This window comes from Callionymus lyra, chromosome 15, assembly GCF_982586985.1.
Source record: "Callionymus lyra chromosome 15, fCalLyr1.hap1.1, whole genome shotgun sequence".
Lineage (NCBI taxonomy): Eukaryota > Metazoa > Chordata > Actinopteri > Syngnathiformes > Callionymidae > Callionymus > Callionymus lyra.
Genome location: NC_141832.1, coordinates 5567209 through 5592208, shown reverse-complemented (window position 1 = coordinate 5592208; position 25000 = coordinate 5567209). Strand labels below are relative to the sequence as shown.

General features: G+C 43.9%; 4 protein-coding genes across 5 annotated transcripts in view; 3 read left to right on the top strand and 1 right to left on the bottom strand.

The window, feature by feature from the left end:
• The window catches only part of fam234b (family with sequence similarity 234 member B), an 11381-nt gene extending 3529 nt beyond the window's left edge, over window positions 1-7852 (top strand). The window contains exons 4-13 of one of the 2 annotated variants that reach the window (XM_087809177.1): window positions 1945-2058; window positions 2120-2287; window positions 2359-2474; window positions 3368-3518; window positions 3583-3724; window positions 4467-4740; window positions 4797-4964; window positions 5025-5136; window positions 7316-7533; window positions 7591-7852. In XM_087809177.1, coding sequence (XP_087665303.1) covers window positions 1945-2058; window positions 2120-2287; window positions 2359-2474; window positions 3368-3518; window positions 3583-3724; window positions 4467-4740; window positions 4797-4964; window positions 5025-5136; window positions 7316-7533; window positions 7591-7593 — 1466 coding nt within the window. In that variant the 3' untranslated portion in view covers window positions 7594-7852. Of the gene's footprint in view, window positions 1-1944; window positions 2059-2119; window positions 2288-2358; window positions 2475-3367; window positions 3519-3582; window positions 3725-4466; window positions 4741-4796; window positions 5137-7315; window positions 7534-7590 lie in introns of both variants that reach the window. The other variant, XM_087809176.1, reaches the window with a different exon arrangement.
• Window positions 7853-8085: 233 nt separating this feature from the next.
• rrp7a (ribosomal RNA processing 7 homolog A) lies at window positions 8086-9799 on the top strand. Its single transcript, XM_087809262.1, has 7 exons — window positions 8086-8161; window positions 8311-8453; window positions 8559-8684; window positions 8995-9118; window positions 9180-9277; window positions 9347-9554; window positions 9626-9799. The coding sequence occupies exons 1-7, from the start codon at window positions 8104-8106 to the stop codon at window positions 9709-9711; spliced, it is 843 nt and encodes a 280-aa protein (XP_087665388.1). The 5' UTR covers window positions 8086-8103; the 3' UTR covers window positions 9712-9799.
• Window positions 9800-10405: 606 nt separating this feature from the next.
• LOC148064618 (zona pellucida sperm-binding protein 4-like) lies at window positions 10406-12975 on the bottom strand. Its single transcript, XM_087809733.1, has 12 exons — window positions 12801-12975; window positions 12474-12598; window positions 12147-12264; window positions 11950-12084; window positions 11721-11893; window positions 11578-11657; window positions 11380-11513; window positions 11134-11317; window positions 10925-11069; window positions 10796-10865; window positions 10611-10736; window positions 10406-10551 (listed from the first exon to the last, which is right to left on the bottom strand). Exons 1-12 carry the CDS (start codon window positions 12973-12975, stop codon window positions 10406-10408), a joined length of 1611 nt encoding a protein of 536 aa, XP_087665859.1.
• A 930-nt stretch (window positions 12976-13905) lies between these two features.
• Window positions 13906-22039, top strand: wbp2nl (WBP2 N-terminal like). Its single transcript, XM_087809924.1, has 8 exons — window positions 13906-14013; window positions 16713-16821; window positions 16882-17017; window positions 18478-18570; window positions 18624-18815; window positions 19360-19449; window positions 20442-20518; window positions 21658-22039. Exons 1-8 carry the CDS (start codon window positions 13955-13957, stop codon window positions 21715-21717), a joined length of 816 nt encoding a protein of 271 aa, XP_087666050.1. The 5' UTR covers window positions 13906-13954; the 3' UTR covers window positions 21718-22039.
• The last annotated feature ends 2961 nt before the right edge of the window (window positions 22040-25000 follow it).

Genomic DNA, 25000 nt, shown 5'->3' with positions numbered 1-25000 from the left:
CCTGTCGTAAACACCTTCGTCAACACTGTCGTAAACACCTTCGTCAACACTGTCATAAACACCGTCATAAACACTGTCGTAAACACCGTCATAAACACTGTCGTAAACACCGTCATAAACACCGTCGTAAACACTGTCGTAAACACCGTCATAAACACCGTCATAAACACTGTCGTAAACACCGTCATAAACAATGTCGTAAACACCGTCATAAACACTGTCGTAAACACCGTCATAAACACTGTCGTAAACAGCGCCGTCAACACCGTCGTCAACACTGTCGTCAACACCGTCGTCAACACCGATGTCAACACCGTCGTCAACACTGTCGTCAACACCGTCGTCAACACCGATGTCAACACCGTCGTCAACACTGATGTCAACACTGTCGTCAACACCGTCGCTAACACTGTCGTAAACACCGTTGTAAACACCGTCGCTAACACCGTCGTAAACACTGTCCTCAACACCGTCGTCAACACTGTTGTCAACCCTGTCGTAAACACCGTCATAAACACTGTCGTAAAACCTGTCGTAAACACCTTCGTCAACACTGTCGAAAACACCGTCATAAACACTGCCGTAAACACCGTCATAAACACCGTCATAAACACTGTCGTAAACAGCGCCGTCAACACCGTCGTCAACACTGTCGTCAACACTGATGTCAACACTGTCGTCAACACCGTCGCTAACACCGTTGTAAACACTGTCGTAAACACAGTTGTAAACACCGTCGCTAACACTGTCGTAAACACCGTCGTCAACCCTGTCGTAAACACTGTCGTCAAACCTGTCGTAAACACCTTCGTCAACACTGACGAAAACACCGTCATAAACACTGTCGTCAAACCTGTCGTAAACACCTTCGTCAACACTGTCGAAAACACTGTCATAAACACTGTCGTAAACACCGTCATAAACACCGTCGTAAACACTGTTGTAAACACTGTCGTAAACACCGTCATAAACACCGTCATAAACACTGTCGTAAACACCGTCATAAACACTGTCGTAAACAGCGCCGTCAACACCGTCGTCAACACCGTCGTCAACACCGTCGTCAACACCGTCGTCAACACTGTCGTCAACACCGATGTCAACACCGTCGTCAACACTGATGTCAACACTGTCGTCAACACCGTCGCTAACACTGTCGTAAACACCGTCGCTAACACCGTCGTAAACACTGTCGTAAACACTGTCCTCAACACCGTCGTCAACACTGTTGTCAACCCTGTCGTAAACACCGTCATAAACACTGTCGAAAACACCGTCATAAACACTGTCGTAAACACCGTCATAAACACTGCCGTAAACACCGTCATAAACACCGTCATAAACACTGTCGTAAACAGCGCCGTCAACACCGTCGTCAACACCGTCGTCAACACCGTCGTCAACACCATCGTCAAAACCGTCGTCAACACTGTCGTCAACACTGTCGTCAACACCGTCGTCAACACCGATGTCAACACTGATGTCAACACTGTCGTCAACACCGTCGCTAACACCGTTGTAAACACAGTTGTAAACACCGTCGCTAACACTGTCGTAAACACCGTCGTCAACACTGTTGTCAACCCTGTCGTAAACACTGTCGTCAAACCTGTCGTAAACACCTTCGTCAACACTGTCGAAAACACCGTCATAAACACCGTCATAAACACTGTCGTCAAACCTGTCGTAAACACCTTCGTCAACACTGTTGTAAACTCCGTCGTAAACACCGTCGCCAATACTTGTCAACACTTGTTGTCAACACACTCGTCAACACACTCGTCAACACACTCGTCAACACGCGTCAACCTCAGAGTACACGTCAAACGTCATGTCTGTCATCACTGAGTCCAACAGGTCATTATGAAAAACACAGACTCGTCTCCTAAACAGTTGCTCAAACTTTTGTTTCTGCATAAAGTCTGACACGACTTCCTGTCACAGGCGTCACGCCTCCCGCCCTGACTCTCTGGGACGTCGACGGAGACTCTGTGGACGACGTGATCCTGGGCGTGACCGAGTGGACCAACGGCACTCGGACGACGCCGGCCACCAAAAGTACCAGAAGACACACGCGTTGTGTTTCCGCCGCCACCGCCTCACGCCTGTCCTTCCTCAGTCTACAGTGCGGTGGCGCTGTCGTCCGCCCGCGGTCACGTGCTGTGGAGGAAGAACGTGCGAGAGCTGCTGATGTACGTCCAGTGTGGTCTGCAGCCGCTGTCCTCGCCGCCGCCCGTCTGCCTGCTCGTCGGGAAGTCCAGCATCACGGCCGTCAACGGCACCACAGGTCGGTCACGTGACCTGGTCCTGGTCCTGGTCCTGGTCCTGGTCCTGGTTCTAACGTCTCTGATCCACCAGGGAAGACTCTGTGGTTCAACGTCCTGAAGAACATCGAGTCGCAGGCGGTTCTGCTCCCGGACGTCCAGGGCGACCTGGTCCCGGATCTGTTGCTGGCCACGCTGCCCGCAGACGAGGTGAGTCGCGTGTGTAGACACTAACGCACTGGTCGTTAACTAATGGTTTTATATGGTGAGCGTCTGAACTTCAGGGACATCAGAAGTTGAATTATTTAAATGTTGTTTTTTAAACAATAAATTATCTTTTTGTAGAAATGGAATAAAAAAACATTTTCAAAATAAATGTTTTTAATTCAATATTTTTCAATTCGTAGTCTTTTAAATTCAATATATATGTTGGTATAATAGAGTCATAAGACAGAACCAACAGAGCACCGAGCTACTGGATCGTTTTCTTCTACGTCGTCACATGATCGTCTGTGAGTCTCATGATTGGCTGAAAGTTTGATCCAGTAGCTCTGAGCTCTGTTGGTTTGGTCTGGAGACTCTATTATACCAACATTTATATTGAATTTAAAAGACTGTAAATCAAAAAATATTGAATTTAGAAAAAATATTTTTGAATTATTGTACTAGGAAAATTAAAATATCTGTAAAAACATTTTTTTTAAATAAAAAATATGTTACATTCAATCATTGAATTATAATTTTAAATTGTTTCAAGAATATCAAACTACAAAAAAACAAAAAAACATTCATTTTTGATTGAATTTATTTGTTGTTTATATGTTGAAACTTTTATTTTATTCAAATGTTGTTTTTAAATAATTTGATTTTATTTTTTTAATAATTTAATTTATTTTTTTTAATAATTTAATTAAATATTTAGAAAATAAATAAATTTCTTAAAGTATTATTATAAAAAAAAACAGTTAAATATAGATATTATTGGATTCAATTCAATCAAAATAATAATTGAATCTCGAATATAAAAAAGGATTAACTTCCGTAACTTTCGACGCCATCTTGGATCTGTCGGCTCCATCGTCTCGGTCGTGTTTGTGCTTCAGACCCTCGACCTCTCGCTGACCCTGGTCTCGGGCCTGACCGGGGACAAGATCGGTCGCTCGGTGCCGTTCAACCTGACGGGTCAAGGCAAGCTGGTGGAGCCGCTGCTGCACGAGACGGAGACGGGTTCCTTCTACGTCCTCTTCGGTCTCGGTAACGCTGGTCGCCGCGGCGTCTCCTCGTCGCCCCCTGCTGACCGTCGCGTGTGTGTCCTCAGGGAACGTGGAGGCCGTGTCGCTGCAGGACGTCTACACTCGCGCCACGGGGAAACTTCCTGTCGACGCACGTCTGCGGAGGAAGGATCCTCGCTGGGAGGAGATGAGGAAGAGCAACTCGTCGTCCCTCATCCACATCTACAGGTGAGACGCAAGAGGTCAGAGGTCATGAGAGCGAGTCAGTGTTTACGTCGACATTTCAAACGATAGTGTGATTTATTTTCCTTTATATCAACGTTTTCTTTTAAGCATTTAATTATTTTATTTTGAATTATTTCTGTATGGAATTTGTTTTTATTTCACTTAAAAACGTTGAAATTACTCATTTTTAGTTTATAGTATATTTAATTATTTAATTGTTTTTTACGCATAGTTTGATATTCTTACTCATAATAAATACATTTTAATGTATATTTTCTTATTTAATTCTTTTTTAATTCATAGTTTGATATTCTTGCTCATAATAAATACATTTTTAACGTATATTTTCTCATTTATTTGTTTTTCTTTATTCATAGACATGATCATGTGACTATTGTGTCATTTAAATCATTCAAATTCAACCTGTTTTTATTATTATTAACATTAACAACGATTTTCTGAATTAAATGTTTTTTAGGCTTTTTTTTAAGTCATTATAAAAAAGTTGGTTTAAAAGTGTCAAATGTTTTATATTGAATTTTAAGATGTAGATGATTTTAATGTATTTATTTATTATTTATCGTTTATTATTATCAAACTCTTAAAAAGAAAAAAACACAGCTTTTATTATAGTATTTTAAGCATTGAATTATTTTAAAAAATAATTTAATTCAATAATTGTATATTATAAGTATTAAACATTTAAACAACTACATTTCATTGTATTTGAAATTCATTTTCTCAGAGGTTCAGACCCGGTGGACTTCCTTCTCCCCCTGGTGGCGGGCTTTGGTAACAACCACAACAGCTTGGACCCGCTCTACAACCAGAACACCTCCAGGAGCGACTGGGTTCTGGTCTACGGGTCCAGCATCGTGTCCCTGGTCAGGCAGCAAGACCTTCACAAGCAGTGGACCTTCAGCTCGCCGCCCATCCACAGTCAGCCGGTGCCGGGTCACTTCAACGACGACGGCGTTCTGGACCTCCTGGTTCAGCGCTCTGCTAACGGGGTCATGAAGGTGCGTGAGGACCGGCAGGTTCTGGGAGCGTCTCCGTGACGACGTGTGTCTCTCAGGCGCTGGTCATCGACGGAGCCTCCAGTGAGGTTCTCTGGTCGGAGGACTTTGTGTGTCCTCGTCTGGTCCTGGAACCTTCAGCCGTCTTCAGCTCCTCCGGACGCTCGGCCTTCCTCTTCTGGGCCGGCGACCCGATCCGAGCGCAGAGGAACACGTCCAGACCGACGGTGAGTCCAGCAAGAGTTCTGAGGTGTGACGTCCCTGACATCCTACCTCTGACGCTCCAGGTGTCTCCTGCTCCGGCGCCGCTCATCAGGAAGCTCTTCCTGCTTCATCCTACGTTTCCCACAATCCTCCTGGAGCTCAACAGTACCACGGACACGGCCATTACCTCGGCAGGTAGAACCGAACCCAGGACCAGACCTGACTGTACTGTAATACCACGAAGCCTCGCGGAGTGTTACCTCGACTTGGTGGAGTAATACCACAAAGCCTCGCGGAGTAATACCACGAAGCCTCGTGGAGTATTACCTCGACTTATTAGAGTAATACCACAAAGCCGTGCGGAGTAATACCACGAAGCCTCGTGGAGTAGTACCACAACTTGGTAGAGTAATACCACAAAGCCTCACAGAGTAATACCATGAAGCATCACAGAGTAATACCACAAAGCCTCACAGAGTAATACCATGAAGCATCACAGAGTAATACCATGAAGCCTCACAGAGTAATACCATGAAGCCTCGCAGAGTAATACCATGAAGCCTCACAGAGTAATACCATGAAGCCTCGCAGAGTAATACCATGAAGCCTCACGGAGTAATACCATGAAGCCTCACAGAGTAATACCATGAAGCCTCACAGAGTAATACCACGAAGCCTCAGAGAGTAATACCAGGAAGCCTTGCAGAGTAATACCTTGACTTGGTAGAGTAATACCACAAAGCCTCGCAGAGTAATACCCAACTTGGTAGAGTAATACCACAAAGCCTTGCAGAGTAATACCTTGACTTGCTAGAGTAATACCACGAAGCTTCGCAGAGTAATACCACGAGGCCTCACAGAGTAATACCTTGACTTGGTAGAGTAATACCACAAAGCCTTGCAGAGTAATACCTTGACTTAGTAGAGTAATACCACAAAGCCTTGCAGAGTAATACCACAAAGCCTTGCAGAGTAATACCTTGACTTGGTAGAGTAATACCACAAAGCCTTGCAGAGTAATACCTTGACTTGGTAGAGTAATACCACAAAGCCTTGCAGAGTAATACCTTGACTTGGTAGAGTAAAACCACAAAGCCTCGCAGAGTAATACCTTGACTTGGTAGAGTAACACCACGAAGCCTTGCAGAGTAATACCTTGACTTGGTAGAGTAATACCACAAAGCCTTGCAGAGTAATACCTTGACTTGGTAGAGTAAAACCACAAAGCCTCGCAGAGTAATACCTTGACTTGGTAGAGTAAAACCACAAAGCCTCGCAGAGTAATACCTTGACTTGGTAGAGTAACACCACGAAGCCTTGCAGAGTAATACCTTGACTTGGTAGAGTAATACCACAAAGCCTTGCAGAGTAATACCTTGACTTGGTAGAGTAAAACCACAAAGCCTCGCAGAGTAATACCTTGACTTGGTAGAGTAATACCACAAAGCCTTGCAGAGTAATACCTTGACTTGGTAGAGTAAAACCACAAAGCCTTGCAGAGTAATACCTTGACTTGGTAGAGTAAAACCACAAAGCCTCGCAGAGTAATACCTTGACTTGGTAGAGTTATACCACAAAGCCTTGCAGAGTAATACCACAAAGCCTTGCAGAGTAATACCACGAAGCCTTGCAGAGTAATACCTTGACTTGGTAGAGTAATACCACAAAGCCTTGCAGAGTAACACCTTGACTTGGTAGAGTAATACCACAAAGCCTTGCAGAGTAATACCACAAAGCCTTGCAGAGTAATACCACAAAGCCTTGCAGAGTAATACCTTGACTTGGTAGAGTTATACCACAAAGCCTTGCAGAGTAATACCACAAAGCCTTGCAGAGTAATACCACGAAGCCTTGCAGAGTAATACCTTGACTTGGTAGAGTAATACCACAAAGCCTCGCAGAGTAATACCTTGACTTGGTAGAGTAATACCACAAAGCCTTGCAGAGTAATACCTTGACTTGGTAGAGTAATACCACAAAGCCTTGCAGAGTAACACCTTGACTTGGTAGAGTAATACCACAAAGCCTCGCAGAGTAATACCTTGACTTGGTAGAGTAATACCACAAAGCCTTGCAGAGTAATACCTTGACTTGGTAGAGTAATACCACAAAGCCTTGCAGAGTAATACCTTGACTTGGTAGAGTAATACCACAAATCCTCGCGGAGTAATACAACGAAGCATCGCGGAGTAATACCACGACTTGGTAGAGTAATACCACGAAGCCTCACAGAGTAATACCTCGAAGCCTGTATCGCTCGTGACCAACACATACTAACAGAGTCGTGTAGACGGAGAGACAGACTTTCGTCACTCTGACGCAGGAACCTCAGTCTGCGTCAAACTCCCACAATGCTCTCTGATGTGTGTCGCAGTGAGCTACCAGCCGAGCCAGAGTGACGCCGCCTACATCAGCGTGTCGTCGAGGCCCACCGTGGACTCCGAGCCCGGGACCCGGATCATCAAAAGCATCCGCCTCAGGGCCGCCCTCGGCAGGGCCCGCCTGGTCCGGCTCGGGGACGGGACCGGGCCGGACAAACCGGGAACCTTCGAGGTCAACAAGTTCTTCAGACGCCTGACCTTCACGCGCCCGGTGAGTCACCACACTCTGACCTCTGACCTCAGGTGCAATAACGTCTCCTCTGAACAGTGAAGTGCGAGCGAGCGGCGCCGGGTCCAGTTCTAGCTGCAGCTCCACGTTTACTCCTCTGGTACTGAAGTCTCCAGTTTGCACTTTGTCGCTGAATGTTGTCGGTACAAGAACGAAGCACAAGAACAAGAGGACGAGTTGCCATGACGACACTCTCGTCGCCTCTGTAAATACGTGAGGATGTACAGTATTTAATGTAAAATATCCACTTTGCTGTCTTAACTACTGCTGTTTTTATTTGGGAATAAATCTGGAACCACAAGGAGTTTTGAGTCTTTTTCTTTAAAAAAGTGATTTTAACTTTTTGACTGACCGCTGCTGTGCTTGTAATTCGGATCATTTATCTATTTATTTACTAACAAATACTTTAGATATAAAAACAAATCACGAGCGAAGAAGAAAAATGTGACGTTTCTAAGAGAAAACAGCGTTGCAGTTCCTCTCCGCACCAGCTGGTGGCGTCAGTGCGACAAACACCAGAGACGGGATCAAGAAGAAGAAGAGTCAACAAACATGGCGCCGGCCAGACACAAACGTGCGGATACTTGTGTTATTCCAGGTGGATTCACAGGTAATGACAAAACCCTGCACGAGTCCGTGTGTATTTTACACTCGTTTCAAATCAGTTACTTTCATTATTTTTACATTTTTGTTTTCGATCACCTGCGAGTCCAGCGAACCAGAGTTGATTTGTGTTTGTTTGTGTTTATGTTTGTGTAGTTCTGTCGCTCCAGTTCGACTCGGACAGTGTTGCACAACATCATGTTTACGTGAAAGAACACAAAGTCCGAGCAGAGAAAACCTCCCACAGACCACTGGACCGAACTTTGTTTGTCCTCAACATCCCTCCGTACTGCCCGCAGGTACCGACCCAGAGTCTGTTGAACGTGCTCCTGTTATTAAAGTGTTTAAAGATGTTCTTTTGTCAAGAGTTGACTGACAGGCGTGTGTGTGTCGTTGTGTCGCAGCATGTTGTCGGTCAGTTGTTCTCCAAGTTCGGTTCCGTTCGCTCGGTGGAGCTGTTGGACCATCCGGGCTCACAACCTCCGTCGGACCCGAAGCTGAACAAGTTCTTCGTGCCGGCTCGGAAGCAGGTGAGTCCCCTGGTGTCTGCCCACCTGAGTCACGTGACCTGACGCCGGTCTCTGCCCACTTGATGGATCTACTGACTCCTTTAAGAAACATCTTAAGACGTTTCTATTTGTTCAGGCTTTTCCTTGAATTTCTCGAACTCCTGTGTTGTTCTCAGTATTATCTTGATCTTTAAAGTATGTACTTTTTTGAGTATTGTTTTGATTGTTTAAGCGCTTTGTGACCCTGGTCTCGAAAAGCGCTATATAAATAAATATTACTTACTTACTTACTTACCTGAGTCACGTGACCTGACGCCGGTCTCTCCTGCAGGGATTTAAAGTCGGATACGTCGTCTTTCAAAAGCCGGCGAGCGTCTCGGCGGCGAAGTCTCACCCGCACGACGTCCCTCTGCTGGTCAGCACCGAGGACCGGCCCGTCCGGACCGGACTGCAGAGTAAGAGCCTTCGGTCTGAGGTGTTGATGTGGAGGTGCTGATCCTCATCTCTCTTCACCAGAGTGGATCCACCAGTACAACAAGGGCTTCGTTCAGCCGGACCTGCTGCAGGAGGCGGTGGACTCCTTCATGAAGGACTACGACCAGAGGAAAGAGGAGGTGAGGGGTCGCTCTGGGTCCGGGGTTCAGGCTCCGCTCGGTGTCTCAGACGGTTTCGTCGTCTTTCAGGAGGAGGTGCAGAAGAAGGAGCAGGAGGAGCAGCAGCAGGAGGACGAGGACGGCTGGGTGAAGGTGACGCGGGGTCCCCGGGGCACGAAGGCCCGCCCCCACAGCGAGGCGGCCAATGAGAGGACGCTGCAGAGGGAGACCAGGAAGAAGAAGAGGAAGGAGCTGCTGAACTTCTACAGCTGGCAGCACAAGAACACGCAGAAAGAACGTGAGTCCAGAACCGAACGGTGTCTCGAAGGTTTTCAACGTCACGGATCCTACGTTTGTTTTCTCCTCCAGACATCGCTGAGCTGAGGAAGAAGTTCGAGGAGGACAAGCAGAGAATCGCTTTGCTCAGATCGCAGAGGAAGTTCAAACCCTATTGAAACTATTTTCATCATCATCGTCTTCCTCTTCATCATCTTCATCATCATGCTGCTCATCTGAACAATTAAAGAAAACAAACTTTGTGAAGGTTTTCGTCTTTTACCGTTTTTTACATGATCGTTTCGAATGTTTAAAAAAAAAAAAAAAAAATGGTTGAACATAATGGGAATTAGAAATAAATATAGGAAAAATCATAGTAACTTTGATATTCAAACATTTCCCTTTTTATTTACTTGGTTCAAATACTTGTTTTATTCCAAAGATAATTATTAAATACAGTAGATTTCCATTTAAACACTTTTCCTTTACTTCAGGATTTGACTCATTTGAATAAACAATTGAAGTTGATTTACGTATTATATATTTTTCCACATTCATCTCTTCAGTTCTAATATTCCATAAGTCTTGCTACAGATCTAACTATTTAAACTATTAAGTCTGCAGTAAAAGACAAACCAAATTAAAATATTTTTATCCAAAACTCATGATCAAAAAATAGTTAATCCATAAACAACTGAGGTCTGACTTCATCTGTTCAAAACGTTTTTTCCCCCAGAATGTAGTTCCTCTTCTTCCCTACAGGTGGCGCAATCCTAGTTTTATGATGGTGTCACGATCGTTGCTCAAGTGTTTCTGAGAAAAAAACAGTAAAAAAAAAAAATCACAAGGTTCTTGTTCGCATCAGTGAAAACTTTATTGAGAATCCGTAATGTCTGCTGGAGGGTCTGGTGGTGGCCTGTCCCTGCTCCGTCTGATCCTGGTCCAGAAGAGCAGGAGCACCATGACCAGCAGCAGGAGGGCTCCGACCCCGGAGACCACGTAGACCGTCACCTGGAACACTGACCAGAGAGACGTTAGCTTCACGACGACCCGGGACGTTCCGGTCTGATAGATTTACTGTTCTGCTGAGCACACGAGCCGGACTCCTGGTCCTCCTGGTTCAGCATCATCGGGCCGTAGGAGACCCACTGGGTCAGGTTGGACTGGGAAGAAGCCGCCCTCTTCCGTCGGTCGCCCTCGGAAGCTGGAAGAAGGAAACAAGTTCAAGGTCGAACATGGAGAAGTTTAGCGCCGAGTACTGACAGACGATGGAGCAGTCCTGGGAGCAGTCCATGTCCTGGCTGCAGATCTGGACCCAGCAGTAGAAGAACATCTGCGGAGGAGAGTCAAGTCAACAACAACATCTGGTCAGAGCCGAGACTCTGGTCCAACCTTCTCCGCGCTGGGTTCACTTCCCTCCGGGTCCAGGAAGGCAAACGTTTTCACATCGAACCTCCGGACCTGCGAGTCAGAGGAGGTCCGGCCCAGGTGGTCCACGGGAACGGAGCTCCCCATGTCGTCCAGGGGATTGGGACACCTGCGGAGCATGAGCCGGGACTGAGACGTGATCCTGTGACTCGGACCTCAGCGTGGACCTTCACCCGTCATACAGCAGCGTCCAGACCGAGTGCCGGGACACCGGGTAGGCGAAGCAGTCTCGCACGTGCAGGGACAGGGACGGGTCCAGGGACGGCTCGGCCAGGGAGACCTCCACGTAGGCGGGCTCTCGGAGGGGCAGGGCCAGCGGGAGCTGGTCTTCGGGGTGGAAGGACATGAAGGTGGAATCTGGAGAAACAGAAAAACTGGATTGCTGGCACATCTGGATGACGTGGTCGTTTACGGTTTACCCGTGGCCAGTCTCATCTGGACCCGGATGTTCCCCAGAGCCACCGCCGGCGGGGGGTTGGTCACGGCCTGGAAGGATCGCAGGTCAGCCGCCCGCATCAGGTCCGAGGCTTCGTACTCACACTGGACATGGACGCTGGGACGCGGGACAAGAGGGTCACCAAAGACTGAACCGAAGAGTCTCTGAGGAGAAGGTTCACCTGAACGGAGACTCCTCGTAGATCCCATCCCCCAACCGCTCCTCCACCTCCAGGTCATAGGTCACGATGTCCCCACTCACCTGAGACCCCAGAGAGGAACTTCAGCCAACAGTCCCCACAGTGAACAGAACCTTCTCTAGTACCTTCATCTGGACTCCACAGTCCATGACCTGGACCTTAAAAACCGCCGTGTCAGCGGTTGTGATCGCTGGGGTGCAGTCGGGCTGATTCTTCACCGTGAGACTGAGGAGGTCCAGGGGCGGGTGCGTCTCGCTGGACAGGACGGAGAACACAAAGTGTCCGTCGCGAGAGCAGGCTGGAAGCAGACGTGGTCAGCGGTGACTCGGGCGCCGTGAGAAGACCTGAACCCACCGTTGAGTCTGTAGTAGCACGAGGAGTCTTCGGAGTCGAAGCAGCAGCCCAGCTTGTTGCAGGACGTGCTGGAGATCTCAGGGACGCCACAGTCCAGTCTGAGGGACTTGTGGAAGTCACACTGCCCGGGGGACCCTGGAGGTCGGAGACCTTCGTTGAGAGAGGACCACAGACCTCCTGACGGAGTCTTCACTCACGTATGGGTGAAGGTCGGGATCTCTTGCTCGACCTGGTGACGGGGCAGCTGATGTTCACCTTGAACCAGCGAGGGTTGCCCTTGATCTGGACCTGCAGGGGGACCACCACCATGTGTCCCTGAGGATCAAGAGAAAAGTCATCAGCCCTCTAAGATCTTCAAGATCATCCCAGAGAGGAACCATCCTCGCACCACCTAGAGGGTTCCTCACAGATGAGCCAAGATGGACAAATACGTCTGAGAAGTTTGCATCACAATATTCCTGAGAAACCATCAGGGATCTGGACTCGATGGACCTCCCGATGTGTGGACCTCGCCGTGAACTGACCTCCTCTCGGGCGTAGCAGCTGTTGTAGGAGCTGTAGAAGACCAGGCTCTGGTTCTTCTCCTGCTCCAGTCTGACGCCGCACAAGCCTTCGGACGAGGAGACCAGGACAGCTTCGCCGCTGGAGTCTGAGGAGAGAAAGACAACCTTGACCAGAATAAATCGACAAACTTTTACTGTAGTTCAGCAAGTACACCAGTGGGTGGCGATATAACGAGTGGTTCCTCTGAGGCAGTTCAGAGGAACATGTTTGAAGATCTCTGGGTGATTATTCTGGACGTTCATCTACAGGTGAACCAGGTTTGCTCAGGTGTTTTTTAACGACCTCACCTGTGACACGGACCTTGACCTCTGGTCCGAACACGGCTCGGATCCTGCGCGGGGAGCAGGTGACCCTCGGGCGGACCAGCTGGGACCTCAGCACAGGTGTTCTCCTCACCTGCTCGCACCAGCACAGCGCGACCAGGAGCAGAGGAATCCAACTCGATTTGTACAAACAAATCATCTTTTATCGTATTTGTATTTATTTGTTATTTAATTTGTGATCACGCGGGAACGTAGATCCGCGACAGTTTTCACAAGAGCGCGGCTGGTCTGAGATCCATGAACTTAACGAGACGTGACATCATCACACCTGCGCGCGTCTCGTGTCTGCTGTCAATCATCAACGTCACAGTTGAAGCAGGTACAGGTGCCAAAATAATACGTTTTATTTTCCATATCAAAGTGTGAACATTAGAGATGTTATCGCTCGTGGATTTATTCTGAATATATAAGATTTAAAAAAAATAACGGTGACGGTGCGCTGGGGGCGTGGTCACAGACTGGGCGGGGCTTAAATTAATCGTTGGAATGTTTATCTTTTTTTTTCTCTCATGTCTACCATCTTATCTCTGTGTTTCTTATTGAATCGGTACTTTTGAGCTAACACACTTATCTCAGTTACAGTTTTCAATCTGCTTCTTTAGAATGTGGAAAAAATAGTTTTCTAATAGTTTTTAACGATCTTTCATTTAAAAAAAAATACAGAACAAAAAATATTAATTTACTTCGTTGACAATGAAACAATCTCCACAACACTTTTGTTTGTTCAAACTTAAAAGTAAAAACAATACAATGACACAATATAATGCCATAATAAACTGAATAATCGTGAATAAGGATCTTTAATTGTTTTTTAACTCGTTGAATGTGTCCATTTTCTCTAAATGTTACGAAATATTTAAGTTTAGCTTTAGTTTTCTTTATTAAAACATTTAAAGTAGTATTTAACTAAACTCTTCTAACACATAATACATTAAAGTGAATCCACTTCATAGATCTTTAGCAGTGTGTTTATTTATGTGAGACGTGTGATCGACAAACAAACAAACAAGATCATCGATGATCTCACTCGGTCATGAGTTTGCTCGTCGTGACGTCAGTCCTCGTGACGTCAGCCTCGCCGTCAGTCGCACAGCAGAAGCTCCAGCTCCGGGGAAGTCATGGCGCTGAACAGAAACCACTCTCAGAACGGAGGAGTCGTGATCGACAACGGCGAGAGGTTCGTGTTCGTTGACGTGAAGACATGTTTTAATACGAGTTTGACTCGTTTTGTTTACGTCACTCTTCCCAGTGCGTAGTTGCTATGCTAACTGCTAAAGTGGCCCGGGACACCTTTGTCTCGCTCATATGACGTCATTTAAGTTGTAAATACGCGAAAAGATATTGTAGTATTTCTTAAATGATGTTTTATTGTCACTGACTGTACTTTTCCTTCATACACTCTGGGTTTATTCCGATGCTAACATGTAGCCGAGCGTCACAACAGGAAGTGACGTCAGCTGGATGTTGACATTTTGGAAACCGGAAATGTCGCCAGATCTTACTAAACACTTATATTTTTCCATTGTTGCCTCACAAACATTTTTTTAAAAAAAGGGGTTAATTTAATTGTTTTTTTATAAATACTGAAAATAAATATGAATACAAGGGGTGTAAGAAAACTTTCATATATTTAATTATCGCGATATTTTCTCACGATACTTTATTGATATTTAACAGCACTTAAAAAATTGTATTTCATTTTTATTTGTATATTTTCTATTCCTGACATCGTTCTTTTGAGGTTTATATTGCTATAGTGTAGAAATAATAATCTAGATGGCAGCAGTCGTTACGTCCTCCGTAGCTAAGGGGATAATGATGACTGAGGATGAGAGGATACAGTGAGTCCAGAAGCTTTTAAAGCTGATGTTTGGACATATTTTGGTTTGAAAACAAATGAAAGTCGTTACAAGTCACATGGTCTGTAAATACTATTTCTTGAATTATATCTGTATTTGTGTGTAACGTGAAGTTAAAGTTGTGATAAACGAGTGTCATGTTGTGCGTCTGAACAGTTTTGTGCGCGAGTGTAACGTGAATTTAAAGTGATGATAAACAAGATGATGTTGTGCGTCTGAACAGTGTTATGCGCGAGTGCAAGAACGTGTGTAACCATATTTAAAGTGATGATAAACAAGATGATGTTGTGCGTCTGAACAGTGTTGTGCGCGAGTGCAAGAACGTGTGTAACCATATTTAAAGTGATGATAAACAAGATGATGTTGTGCGTCTGAACAGTGTTGTGCGCGAGTGCAAGAACGTGTGTAACCATATTTAAAGTGATGATAAACAAGATGATGTTGTGCGTCTGAACAGTGTTGTGCGCGAGTGCAAGAACGTGTGTAACCATATTTAAAGTGATGATAAACAAGATGATGTTGTGCGTCTGAACAGTGTTGTGCGCGAGTGCAAGAAGGTGTGTAACCATATTTAAAGTGATGATAAACAAGATGATGTTGTGCGTCTGAACAGTGTTGTGCGCGAGTGCAAGAACGTGTGTAACCATATTTAAAGTGATGATAAACAAGATGATGTTGTGCGTCTGAACAGTGTTGTGCGCGAGTGCAAGAACGTGTGTAACCATATTTAAAGTGATGATAAACAAGATGATGTTGTGCGTCTGAACAGTGTTGTGCGCGAGTGCAAGAACGTGTGTAACCATATTTAAAGTGATGATAAACAAGATGATGTTGTGCGTCTGAACAGTGTTGTGCGCGAGTGCAAGAACGTGTGTAACCATATTTAAAGTGATGATAAACAAGATGATGTTGTGCGTCTGAACAGTGTTGTGCGCGAGTGCAAGAACGTGTGTAACCATATTTAAAGTGATGATAAACAAGATGATGTTGTGCGTCTGAACAGTGTTGTGCGCGAGTGCAAGAACGTGTGTAACCATATTTAAAGTGATGATAAACAAGATGATGTTGTGCGTCTGAACAGTGTTGTGCGCGAGTGCAAGAAGGTGTGTAACCATATTTAAAGTGATGATAAACAAGATGATGTTGTGCGTCTGAACAGTGTTGTGCGCGAGTGCAAGAACGTGTGTAACCATATTTAAAGTGATGATAAACAAGATGATGTTGTGCGTCTGAACAGTGTTGTGCGCGAGTGCAAGAACGTGTGTAACCATATTTAAAGTGATGATAAACAAGATGATGTTGTGCGTCTGAACAGTGTTGTGCGCGAGTGCAAGAACGTGTGTAACCATATTTAAAGTGATGATAAACAAGATGATGTTGTGCGTCTGAACAGTGTTGTGCGCGAGTGCAAGAACGTGTGTAACCATATTTAAAGTGATGATAAACAAGATGATGTTGTGCGTCTGAACAGTGTTGTGCGCGAGTGCAAGAACGTGTGTAACCATATTTAAAGTGATGATAAACAAGATGATGTTGTGCGTCTGAACAGTGTTGTGCGCGAGTGCAAGAACGTGTGTAACCATATTTAAAGTGATGATAAACAAGATGATGTTGTGCGTCTGAACAGTGTTGTGCGCGAGTGCAAGAACGTGTGTAACCATATTTAAAGTGATGATAAACAAGATGATGTTGTGCGTCTGAACAGTGTTGTGCGCGAGTGCAAGAACGTGTGTAACCATATTTAAAGTGATGATAAACAAGATGATGTTGTGCGTCTGAACAGTGTTGTGCGCGAGTGCAAGAACGTGTGTAACCATATTTAAAGTGATGATAAACAAGATGATGTTGTGCGTCTGAACAGTGTTGTGCGCGAGTGCAAGAACGTGTGTAACCATATTTAAAGTGATGATAAACAAGATGATGTTGTGCGTCTGAACAGTGTTGTGCGCGAGTGCAAGAACGTGTGTAACCATATTTAAAGTGATGATAAACAAGATGATGTTGTGCGTCTGAACAGTGTTGTGCGCGAGTGCAAGAACGTGGAACTGTCCTTCAGCGACTTCAGCACCAAGTGTGATGTTCTCCGAGGAACCAAGAAAGGAACCGTGTACCTGACGCCCTACAGAGTGAGTCGCGTCTCACACTCTTTTAAAAACACCTCGTAACGTTTCCTCCTCCGTCTCCAGCTGGTGTTCGTGTCCAAAGACAAGGACCGTCTGGGTTCAGCCATGTTCCCGTATTACCTGATGAAAGGCTGCAGCATCGAGCAGCCGGTGTTCGCAGCAAACTGTATTAAGGGGACGGTGACGGCTGAGCACGGAGGTCAGAGGTCACTCTCTCTCTCTCTGTTTCTTGTCTCTCGTCTCTCGCTCTCTCTCTCTCGCTCTTTCTATCTCTGTTTCTTGTCTCTCGCTCTCTCTCTCGCTCTTTCTATCTCTGTTTCTTGTCTCTCGCTCTCTCTCTCGCTCTTTCTATCTCTGTTTCTTGTCTCTCGCTCTCTCTCTCGCTCTTTCTATCTCTGTTTCTTGTCTCTCGCTCTCTCTCGCTCTTTCTATCTCTGTTTCTTGTCTCTCGCTCTCGCTCTCTCTGTTTCTTGTCTCTCGCTCTCTCTCGCTCTCGCTCTCTCTGTTTCTTGTCTCTCGCTCTCTCTGTTTCTTGTCTCTCGCTCTCTCTCTCGCTCTTTCTATCTCTGTTTCTTGTCTCTCGCTCTCTCTCTCTCGCTCTCGCTCTCTCTGTTTCTTGTCTCTCGTTCTCTCTCACTCTCTCTGTTTCTTGTCTCTCGCTCTCTCTCTCGCTCTCTCTGTTTCTTGTCTCTCACTCTCTCTCTCGCTCTTTCTCTGTTGCTTGTCTCTCGCTCTTTCTCTCTCTCTGTTTCTTGTCTCTCGCTCTCTCTCTCTCGCTCTTTCTATCTCTGTTTCTTGTCTCTCGCTCTTTCTCGCTCTCGCTCTCTCTGTTTCTTGTCTCTCGCTCTCTCTCTGGCTCTTTCTATCTCTATTTCTTGTCTCTCGCTCTCTCTCGCTCTCGCTCTCTCTGTTTCTTGTCTCTCGCTCTCTCTCTGGCTCTTTCTATCTCTATTTCTTGTCTCTCGCTCTCTCTCGCTCTTGCTCTCTCTGTTTCTTGTCTCTCGCTCTCTCTCTCTCGCTCTTTCTATCTCTGTTTCTTGTCTCTCGCTCTCTCTCTCTCGCTCTCTCTGTTTCTTGTCTCTCGTTCTCTCTCGCTCTCTCTGTTTCTTGTCTCTCGCTCTCTCTCTCGCTCTCTCTGTTTCTTGTCTCTCGCTCTCTCTCTCGCTCTTTCTCTGTTGCTTGTCTCTCGCTCTTTCTCTCTCTCTCTGTTTCTTGTCTCTCGCTCTCTCTCGCTCTCTCTGTTTCTTGTCTCTCGCTCTCTCTGTTTCTTCTCTTGCTCTCTCTCTCGCTCTTTCTCAGTTGCTTGTCTCTCGCTCTTTCTCTCTCTCTCTCTCTCTGTTGCTTGTCTCTCACTCTCTCTCGCTCTCTCTGTTTCTTGTCTCTCGCTCTCTCTCTCGCTCTTTCTCTGTTGCTTGTCTCTCGCTCTTTCTCTCTCTCTCTCTCTCTCGCTCTCTCTGTTGCTTGTCTCTCTCTCGCTCTCTTTCTCTCTCTCGCTCTCTCTTTCTCTCTCTCTGTTTCTCTCTTTCTCTTTCTCTCTCTCCGTCGTCTCTCTCTCTCTCTCTCTCGTCTCTCTCTCGTTTCTCTCTCTTGTCTCTCTCTCCCTCTCTCTTGTGTGTCTCTCTCTCCTGTTGTTGTTGAGTAAACAAGTGTGTACTGCAGGCGGCTGGGAGGGTCAGGCTCACTTCAAGATCTCGTTCATGAGTGGAGGAGCCATCGAGGTCGGCCAGCATCTCTTCAAACTGGCCACCAACGGTTGGTGAAAGAAAGTTCTTCAAGTTTCTTGCTTCTCATCACATGTGTCTCAGCCTCTCGCAGTCAACCGGCTCACAACGGCGCCGCCTCGTATGGCTATCCTGCCCCGGGGATGATGAACGGATACGGACCCCCTCCTCACGCCCCCCCCGCCTACCCCTACGCTGCTCCTGGTCCTCAGCAGAACGGCTTCTTCCCGCCCGCGGCCGGCAACATGGGGTACCCTTACCCCACCAGCAACGCAGGTGCGGAGGCTGAGAGAATACTATTGTCGGATGGTTCGAATATTCACTTTATATATTATTATTATTATTATACTTATATTATTATATAACTTGTTAACGAAATGATGGCAAAACATAAACTTTATTTATTTATATTTATATTTAAATTTTTAGAAAAGGCGAGGAAAAAAAAAGAATTGATGGTGAAAATATTAACTTAAAAAAAAATCATACCAAAGATATATAAACTATAGAAAAAATAAAATCTTTTTTTAATTTTTCTAAAATTAAGTCTTAAAAAACTTCAGGTAAAAACATGAAAAAAAACCTTAAATTTGGCCTTTTTTTTAATCATGGCGAATATATAAACTTGTTAAAACAATAATAAAAAGTGTGTGTGTATATATATATATATATATATATATATATATACAGTATATATATATAAATATATATATATACTGTATATATCTAATCTTTTTCTAAAACAATAAAAGTGTGCTGAGAGCCCGCGGCTGCAGCTCCATCAGCATCATGAGGAGAATAAATGAATCTCTTCCTCCAGCGTTTCCTCCAGGCTTCAACATGGCTCCTCCTCCTCCCTACCCTGGGCCTCCTCAGAACTGGACCTCGGCAGCACCAGCGCCCCCTGCAGGTGAGTCCTCTCAGCTCTGACTGCACCTGTCACTTTCCATCCATCCCAGTGACTCACTTCCCCCAAAAAACAGCCTGGGATGCATCATCGCGTCATGTGACCCAACGTTTCTGAGGGAACGTTAATGAAGTCGCTCCGGGATGTTTCCTCTGTTTCTCCTCCTCTTCCCCCTCTCCTCCTCCTGTCTTCACCTCTTTCTCTTCCTCCTCTTCCTCCTCCTCCTCTTCTCCTTCTCCTCTTCCTCCTCTCCTCTTCCTCCTCTTCTCCTTCTCCTCCAACTCTTCCTCCTCTTGTCTTCACCTCTTCCTCCTTCTCCTCTTGTCTTCACCTCTTTCTCTTCCTCCTCTTCCTCCTCCTCCTCTTCTCTTTCTCCTCCTCCTCTTCCTCCTCTTCTCCTCCTCCACCTCTTCCTCCTCTCCTCTTCCTCCTCTTCTCCTTCTCCTCCAACTCTTCCTCCTCTTGTCTTCACCTCTTCCTCCTTCTCATCTTGTCTTCACCTCTTTCTCTTCCTCCTCCTCCTCTTCTCCTTCTCCTCCACCTCTTCCTCCTCTCCTCTTCCTCCTCCTCTCCTTCTCCTCCAACTCTTCCTCCTCTCCTCTTCCTCCTCTTGTCTTCACCTCTTTCTCTTCCTCCTCCTCTTGTCTTCACCTCTTTCTCTTCCTCCTCTTGTCTTCACCTCTTTCTCTTCCTCCTCCTCTTGTCTTCACCTCTTTCTCTTCCTCCTCCTCTTGTCTTCACCTCTTTCTCTTCCTCCTCCTCTTGTCTTCACCTCTTTCTCTTCCTCCTCCTCTTGTCTTCATCTCTTCCTCCTCCTCCTCTTGTCTTCACCTCTTCCTCCTCCTCCTCTTGTCTTCACCTCTTCCTCCTCCTCTTGTCTTCACCTCCTCCTCCTCTTGTCTCCTCCTCCTCCTCGTGTTGTCTCCCTGTGACTCACGTTGTTACCTCATCGTGTCGACGTCTGCTGTCCAGATGGTGACTGTAGTTTGTTCCAGGTAACGCTAAAGCAGCCGAGGCGGCGAGCAGCGCCTACTACAACCCCAGCAACCCTCACAACGTCTACATGCCCATGGTGAGCTCACTTCCTGTCCCCGCAGTCCACTTCCTGTGGTTCCCGCTAGTCAGTGGCCAATACTGTGATAGTGTAGTAACAAGTATATATGTGTAGTATTGTCCAGTATTTGACTCTGGTGTTGAGATAGTGTAGTAACAAGTATATATGTGTAGTATTGTCCAGTACTTGACTCTGGTGTTGTGATAGTGTAGTAACAAGTATATATGTGTAGTATTGTCCAGTACTTGACTCTGGTGTTGTGATAGTGTAGTAACAAGGATATATGTGTAGTATTGTCCAGTACTTGACTCTGATGTTGTGATAGTGTAGTAACAAGGATATATGTGTAGTATTGTCCAGTACTTGACTCTGATGTTGTGATAGTGTAGTAACAAGGATATATGTGTGGTATTGTCCAGTATTTGACTCTGGTGTTGAGATAGTGTAGTAACAAGTATATATGTGTAGTATTGTCCAGTACTTGACTCTGATGTTGTGATAGTGTAGTAACAAGGATATATGTGTAGTATTGTCCAGTACTTGACTCTGGTGTTGTGATAGTGTAGTAACAAGTATATATGTGTAGTATTGTCCAGTACTTGACTCTGGTGTTGTGATAGTGTAGTAACAAGGATATATGTGTAGTATTGTCCAGTACTTGACTCTGGTGTTGTGATAGTGTAGTAACAAGGATATATGTGTAGTATTGTCCAGTACTTGACTCTGGTGTTGTGATAGTGTAGTAACAAGGATATATGTGTAGTATTGTCCAGTACTTGACTCTGGTGTTGTGATAGTGTAGTAAAAAGTATATATGTGTAATATTGACAAGTACTTGACTCTGGTGTTGTGATAGTGTAGTATTGTCCAGTACTTGACTCTGGTGTTGTGATAGTGTAGTAACAAGGATATATGTGTAGTATTGTCCAGTACTTGACTCTGGTGTTGTGATAGTGTAGTAACAAGTATATATGTGTAGTATTGTCCAGTACTTGACTCTGGACTCACTGTATCCTCTCGTCCTCAGTCATCATTCTTTCTTTATCTGACGAGGTTGAATAAAGTCAATGAAAGTACAATATTGACTTCAATGATACTTAAGTGTGTCTATATTGTCTCTGGTGTGTGTAGTTGCTAACGGTCTCGTCCCCCTACAGGAGAGACCCCCGCCCTACGCCCCGTACCCCGACAACGCCCCCAACAAGAAGAACAACTGAAGACCTGGACCTGATGTTTTCCCCCATCGATGGTTTCTGATCTTCCGTGTGTAGAGGATGAGAAAGTATTTTTCTAGAGTCAACACTCCTGGAGTCACTCGTGACCCACACAGACCAACAATCACATTTCCAATATTACGTGTGTGTGCGAGTGTGAGTGAGTGAGTGTGTGTGTGTGTAGTCCTGGCTCGTTGTGCGAGCTCAGGGTGACAACACAACTTCCCTCGAATCTTCTTCTCACTTCCTGAAGGTTTGTGTTGAGATTCTTGAACTAACGCGTGTTTTTCTTTCTTGATGAGTTTATTAAAGATTCTAACCGTTGTAGGAACGAGTCGTTATTGATGGAATAAAATACACACAATACAATGATTCGTTTAAACTCCTTTATTTTTATTATTAATTCAATCATTTCTGTGTCATTTTCTTTTCCTCCTTCAAAATACTCAGTAAATCTAAATAAAAATAAAATAAAACCTTTGATTTGTGAAACCAGTGTTTAATTTATGTCGATTAAAAAAAAAGCATATTTTTTATTTTATTAAACAAATACCAAACTATTTGTATGTGTTAAAAGAAAAACATGTTTTCATAAATAATCTTGATTAACAAAAAAAAAACATAATTATTTTAAAAGAACCAAAGAAAAAACATGTTTGAGTGAATTAAACTTTTTTACTACCGAGTGTTTTTCATGATTTGAATTTGTGGTTAAAAATATTATATTAAATAACTTAAATAAATAAATAATTGAACTATTTAAACCGTTTTTCAAATGTTTCTCAACATAAAATAACTTTTTTAAACGAACTTCTTTCAAAATGAACAAACAAAATGTTCTCCATAAACGCTCAATAAAGTTTTTTTTAATTATTTATTTTAAAAAATCGAATCATTTTAACGAAGTATTTTTTAACACGTGAAACAAATATTAATAAACAACGAAAACCATCTTTGAGTAAAAACAGCGTTTTACGTTTGTTTTTAATACAATACTTTGGAAATAATAAAACATTTTTTCAATTTTATCAAACGAAACTAAATCTGTGTAAAATGACCTTGATTTGATAATAAAGCAGAATAATTTAAAGAGCCAAAGAAACTAAAGGAAAACTTGAAACTAAAAGAATAAAAGCGTCTCTCGATCCGGTCACGTGTTCAGAGTCACATGATCACGAGAGTCACGTGACTCCACAAACACTACGAATCCGTCTTTCAACTCGGTGAACATTTATTGTCACGTCACATGGCGGGTCACATGATCACAGATAAACGAAGAGTCCACTTCATGCACTAAAAAAAAAAAACACACGTTCTTGACAACATACACACAACACGACTATTCTCTCGGGGGCCACACGAGGGCGCTGCAGCGGAGAAGAATTGTTTTATTCCGAATATTTAACTGTAAAAATGTTTGATTAATAATATTATTGTTAAATAAAAATGTTGCTTTTTTTAAGCTTTGAATTATATGATTAAATAATTGAATTTAACAATTTCTGCATTGAAAGATTATTGAGATGTTTTTTAAATAATTACACATTTTCAAAATGTATAATTTTACACATAGAGTTTGATATTTTAATTCAAATAATAAAAAAATACATGTTGTAAATTCAATATTTTTAATTGAATATATAAATGTTGGTATAATAGAGTCACCAGACATTATCAACAGAGCACAGAGCTACTGGATCTTCATGTGATCGTGTGTGTGGTCACATGATCATCTGTGCGTCACATGATCATCTGTGCGTCGCATGATTGGCTGAAGTTTCATCAGTAGCTCTGAGCTCTGTTGGTTTGGTCTGTAGACTCTATTATACCAACATTTATATATTCAATTACAAAAACTGACATTTGGATGTATTTTTTAAATTATTTAAATTAAAAAAAGTAAATATTACATTATTATTGTAAATAAATATTTTCATTAAAAAAAAAACATTTAAAAACAACCTTTCAATAAAGAAATCATTGAATTAAAGAGTCGAAGCAACATTTAAGTTAAAATCAAACCCAGGTTGAAATATTCCGATGTACACGATCAATAAAGTTTTACCTTACCTTACCTTAGACTAGAATATTCATGATAATATAAACATGTTTCATAAATAGTTACACGACTGTCGCTTCAACAATATTTGGTTTTTCTTTATGAAAATAAAAGATTTTTGAAAAATGAACAAATTAACATTTGGTTTAAGACGGTTTGTGTTCAAGTATTTTTGAGTCGAAGGAGAAAATAAATCAACTGTTTCAAGAGATTTTGAGTGAAAGTTTGAGAAAATACTTTTTTTTTTAAATCTCGTGAGTTTTTGTCTGATGTTCCGAACTTTCATAATGTTGACGAAAGTTTCTACGACTCTTGAAATGAACATGAAGCTTCACGAGCTTTTAAAAACATATTTAAAATAAATGTATCATAAAATGATGCTCTTGACAAAACTGTGATGAAGAAAATTAAAGTTTATCCGTCGATCCTTCAGTGTCACTGTTTCTTTAACCCTCACAGGAGCCAAGGTCTCAAGCAATAACATGAATGCTAGGCTTGCTAGATTAGCTGGTGGCTAACAGTGCTAGCATAGCTAGTGGCTAACAGTGCTAGCTTAGCTGGTGGCTAACAGTGCTAGCTTAGCTAGTGGCTAACAGTGCTAGCTTAGCTGGTGGCTAACAGTGCTAGCCTAGCTAGTGGATAAGAGTGCTAGCTTAGCTAGTGGCTAACAGTGCTAGCATAGCTAGTGGCTAACAGTGCTAGATTAGCTGGTGGCTAACAGTGCTAGCATAGCTATTGGCTAACAGTGCTAGTTTAGCTGGTGGCATACAGTGCTAGATTAGCTAGTGGCTAACAGTGCTAGCTTAGCTGGTGACTAACATTGCTAGCTTAGCTAGTGGCTAACAGTGCTAGCCTAGCTAGTGGATAAGAGTGCTAGCTTAGCTAGTGGCTAACAGTTCTTGCTTAGCTAGTGGCTAACAGTGCTAGGTTAGCTAGTGGATAAGGGTGCTAGCTTAGCTAGTGGCTAACAGTTCTTGCTTAGCTAGTGGCTAACAGTGCTAGGTTAGCTAGTGGATAAGAGTGCAAGCTTAGCTAGTGGCTAACAGTTCTTGCTTAGCTAGTGGCTAACAGTGCTAGGTTAGCTATTGGCTAACAGTGTTAGCTGTAACACCCGTAACAATTGATCTAGTAAATGTTTCAAAATAAAATAATTAAACTGTTAAATGATCTTTTAATTCATTGTGTCTTTGGTTGTAATTCATAATATAATGTATTTACTTATATATT

What these genes read in the sequence shown, in the direction of transcription:
- rrp7a (XM_087809262.1), top strand. Translation starts at nt 8,104, where the DNA reads ATGGCGCCGGCCAGACACAAACGTGCGGATACTTGTGTTATTCCAGGT. An exon ending in TATTCCAGGTGGATTCACAG is followed by an intron (nt 8,162 to 8,310) that starts GTAATGACAAAA and finishes ATGTTTGTGTAG; the next exon opens with TTCTGTCGCTCCAGTTCGAC. An exon ending in CAAGAACACGCAGAAAGAAC is followed by an intron (nt 9,555 to 9,625) that starts GTGAGTCCAGAA and finishes TTTCTCCTCCAG; the next exon opens with ACATCGCTGAGCTGAGGAAG.
- wbp2nl (XM_087809924.1), top strand. Translation starts at nt 13,955, where the DNA reads ATGGCGCTGAACAGAAACCACTCTCAGAACGGAGGAGTCGTGATCGAC. An exon ending in TGTACCTGACGCCCTACAGA is followed by an intron (nt 16,822 to 16,881) that starts GTGAGTCGCGTC and finishes CTCCGTCTCCAG; the next exon opens with CTGGTGTTCGTGTCCAAAGA. An exon ending in CTTCAAACTGGCCACCAACG is followed by an intron (nt 18,571 to 18,623) that starts GTTGGTGAAAGA and finishes CATGTGTCTCAG; the next exon opens with CCTCTCGCAGTCAACCGGCT.
- LOC148064618 (XM_087809733.1), bottom strand. Translation starts at nt 12,975, where the DNA reads ATGATTTGTTTGTACAAATCGAGTTGGATTCCTCTGCTCCTGGTCGCG. An exon ending in GCTGCTACGCCCGAGAGGAG is followed by an intron (nt 12,265 to 12,473) that starts GTCAGTTCACGG and finishes CTTGATCCTCAG; the next exon opens with GGACACATGGTGGTGGTCCC. An exon ending in CCAGATGAGACTGGCCACGG is followed by an intron (nt 11,318 to 11,379) that starts GTAAACCGTAAA and finishes CTGTTTCTCCAG; the next exon opens with ATTCCACCTTCATGTCCTTC.